General features: G+C 60.2%; 1 protein-coding gene across 1 annotated transcript in view; it reads right to left on the bottom strand.

The window, feature by feature from the left end:
• Positions 1 to 1,065: 1,065 nt before the first annotated feature.
• The window catches only part of GP1BA (glycoprotein Ib (platelet), alpha polypeptide), a 2,274-nt gene continuing 1,091 nt past the window's right edge, over positions 1,066 to 2,248 (bottom strand). Inside the window, exon 3 of the mRNA XM_010138258.1 lies at positions 1,066 to 2,245. Coding sequence (XP_010136560.1) covers positions 1,066 to 2,245 — 1,180 coding nt within the window. The remainder of the gene's footprint in view (positions 2,246 to 2,248) is intronic.

Raw genomic sequence — 2,248 nt, forward strand, 5'->3', positions numbered from 1 at the left:
TGACAGCGGGACCTCAGACACGCGGTGCAGAGACAGCACGTCCCGGGGCTTACTGCAGTCCGCTCACCCACCTCTGCTGCCGGCATCCACCGCGCTGCCTCACTCACACCCTTTTCTTGCCTCTGTCGGCTCCGCTTGGTCGTCCTTGACTATCCTTCCACCCGCGGGCGTCTGGAGAAGGTGGCTTGCTGCCCGTTGCCAAAGCTCAGGAGCTTCAGCCAAAGTTACGGCTTTGTGAGCACAGCAGAGCAGAGCGAGCTGCAGGCAGGGCGAGCACTCCGGGATCCGGGCGTCCCCCTCCCCGCGATCCCGGGCTCTGTGGCAGGCACGTGGGAGCAGCTTTGTTCCTATTTTAAGTACGGACCAAAGTAGCCAAGAGCCATTTTGTCTCCCCTGCGTGGCCTGGCAGGATTTGTGTTACAGCCCTCAAGGGCTGCTCCCCAGCATGCTGCTCGCAGGGATTAGGCAGCAAAGCTGCCCCTGGATGTCTGTCCTTCTTGAAAGGCTTCTGAAGAGACGACCTGGGGCTAATATTAGACACTGCCGCTTCGGCAAGGAACCCAACGCCCTTTCTGTGCCGCTCGGCTCAGCCAAAAGGGCTGTTTCCCCTGGGCCAGGGGCCGGGGGAGTGCCCCCGCCCCGACACTGCCTGTCTGTGGGAGGCTCAATGAAGTGAAAGCAGCACCCAACTGAAATTCAGGCAAAGAGAAATTTATTCTGTGATCAAGGTCATGGCACAGAGCTGAAAGCCTCGCGCGTCTTCCTTAGCGTCACTCAAGCAGAAGCAGCTGGGACAGGGGGTACAAAGCTCACTCTGCTTCCCCACACCCCCAAAACCAGGCAGTGGCAGCCCCGGACCAGCCCTGAGCAGTTCAGGACACCTTCTCCTCCCGCCATGTACCCCCGTCACTATTTCAGGTCTGAAAACGTGAAGGTATGTGGGAGCAATGCCAGAGGCACGAGCTGGACCGCTTCTCCCTGGACCAGCAGATCTTTTCCTGGTAGATCAAGGTGTGTGGAGCAGAGCTACCATCCCCCGTCTCTGACTCTGACCATGCAGAAGCGTTACAAGGTGTTGTCAGCGTATTTCACTCTGACATCGCCGATGGCCATGACGCCCCTGTCCAGGCTGTAAGCAGAAGGGGCCCTCTGGGAGCCGAGGTTAGTGGCCATCGGCTCCCCGGAGAAAGGCTTGAACGAAGCATTCAGAGAACTCTGGTGCACCCAGAGCTCCTTGGTGGTGCAGAAGGAGGAACTTGCAGGAGGACTGTGCTGTACTCCCAGATCTTTAAAGGTGCAGTAAGTGACCTCAGGGCACAACTCTACTTCCTTGATGGTGCAGAACGTGGTGCGCTGGAGGGGGTTCTGGAAGCTGCCGAGATGCATCGCAGGGCTTCCTGTCGACTTGTTCCTCCTCAGCAGCGGATGCTGCACCTCTTGGTTCTTCAGGGACTGGTGCCAGAAGGGCCGTCTGACCAGACACATCCACAGCAGCCAGCCTGCTAGAGCCAGCACGGTCAGGACCAGCAGAACCAAGGAGGCCAGGTAGAGCACCCAGTGCAACAGGCAGCAGTGCCGGAGCACCCACTGCCGACACTGCGGACCCTCCCCAGCTGCCTGTGGGCGCAGCACGGGAACGGCCAGACCTGGGCTGGAGCACGGGCAGAGTGAGACCTGCGCAGGTGGAGGGGAAGGAGGAGGCTGGGTGGAGCGTGTGGTGTCCAGGGGAGCTGGAGGTGTTGGGGTGTGAGTGGAAGACTCGGTGCTGGAGATTACTGGTGTGGTCGACTTCAGAGCAGGAGCAGAGGATCCGACAGTGGAAGAGGTCTCCAGCCTGGCAGTAGAAGGTACTGCTGCGGAGGTGGTGGGAAACACGCCAGTGGACACCATGGGAGCGGTGAAGGTGCTGGAAGTGCCGGCAGCAAGGGTGGTTTGGGGCTGGGTGCTGGTGCTTGGGGTGAGGGTGGAGCTACCAGGGGTGCTGAGGGGAGGTGTTGTGGAAGGGAGAGGAGGCCGGGTAACAGCACGGGGCACGGCAGTGTGGTCTTGGGGGTCGGACTGATGTGGTGGGAAGAAGGTGATCGTGGTGGCTTCCTGTGTTGTTACTTCCCGGTCACTATGTTCATGCTCTTCTTCCTCCTCATCCGCATCCCCCACACTGCCACAGTTGGGCTTGAAGTGGATGATGGGCTTCTGCTGATGCATGGGGGGGCTGTGGCACAGCACCTTCTCAGGGGCCACCTGCCAC

This window comes from Buceros rhinoceros, unplaced genomic scaffold, assembly GCF_000710305.1.
Source record: "Buceros rhinoceros silvestris isolate BGI_N320 unplaced genomic scaffold, ASM71030v1 scaffold43096, whole genome shotgun sequence".
NCBI lineage: Eukaryota > Metazoa > Chordata > Aves > Bucerotiformes > Bucerotidae > Buceros > Buceros rhinoceros.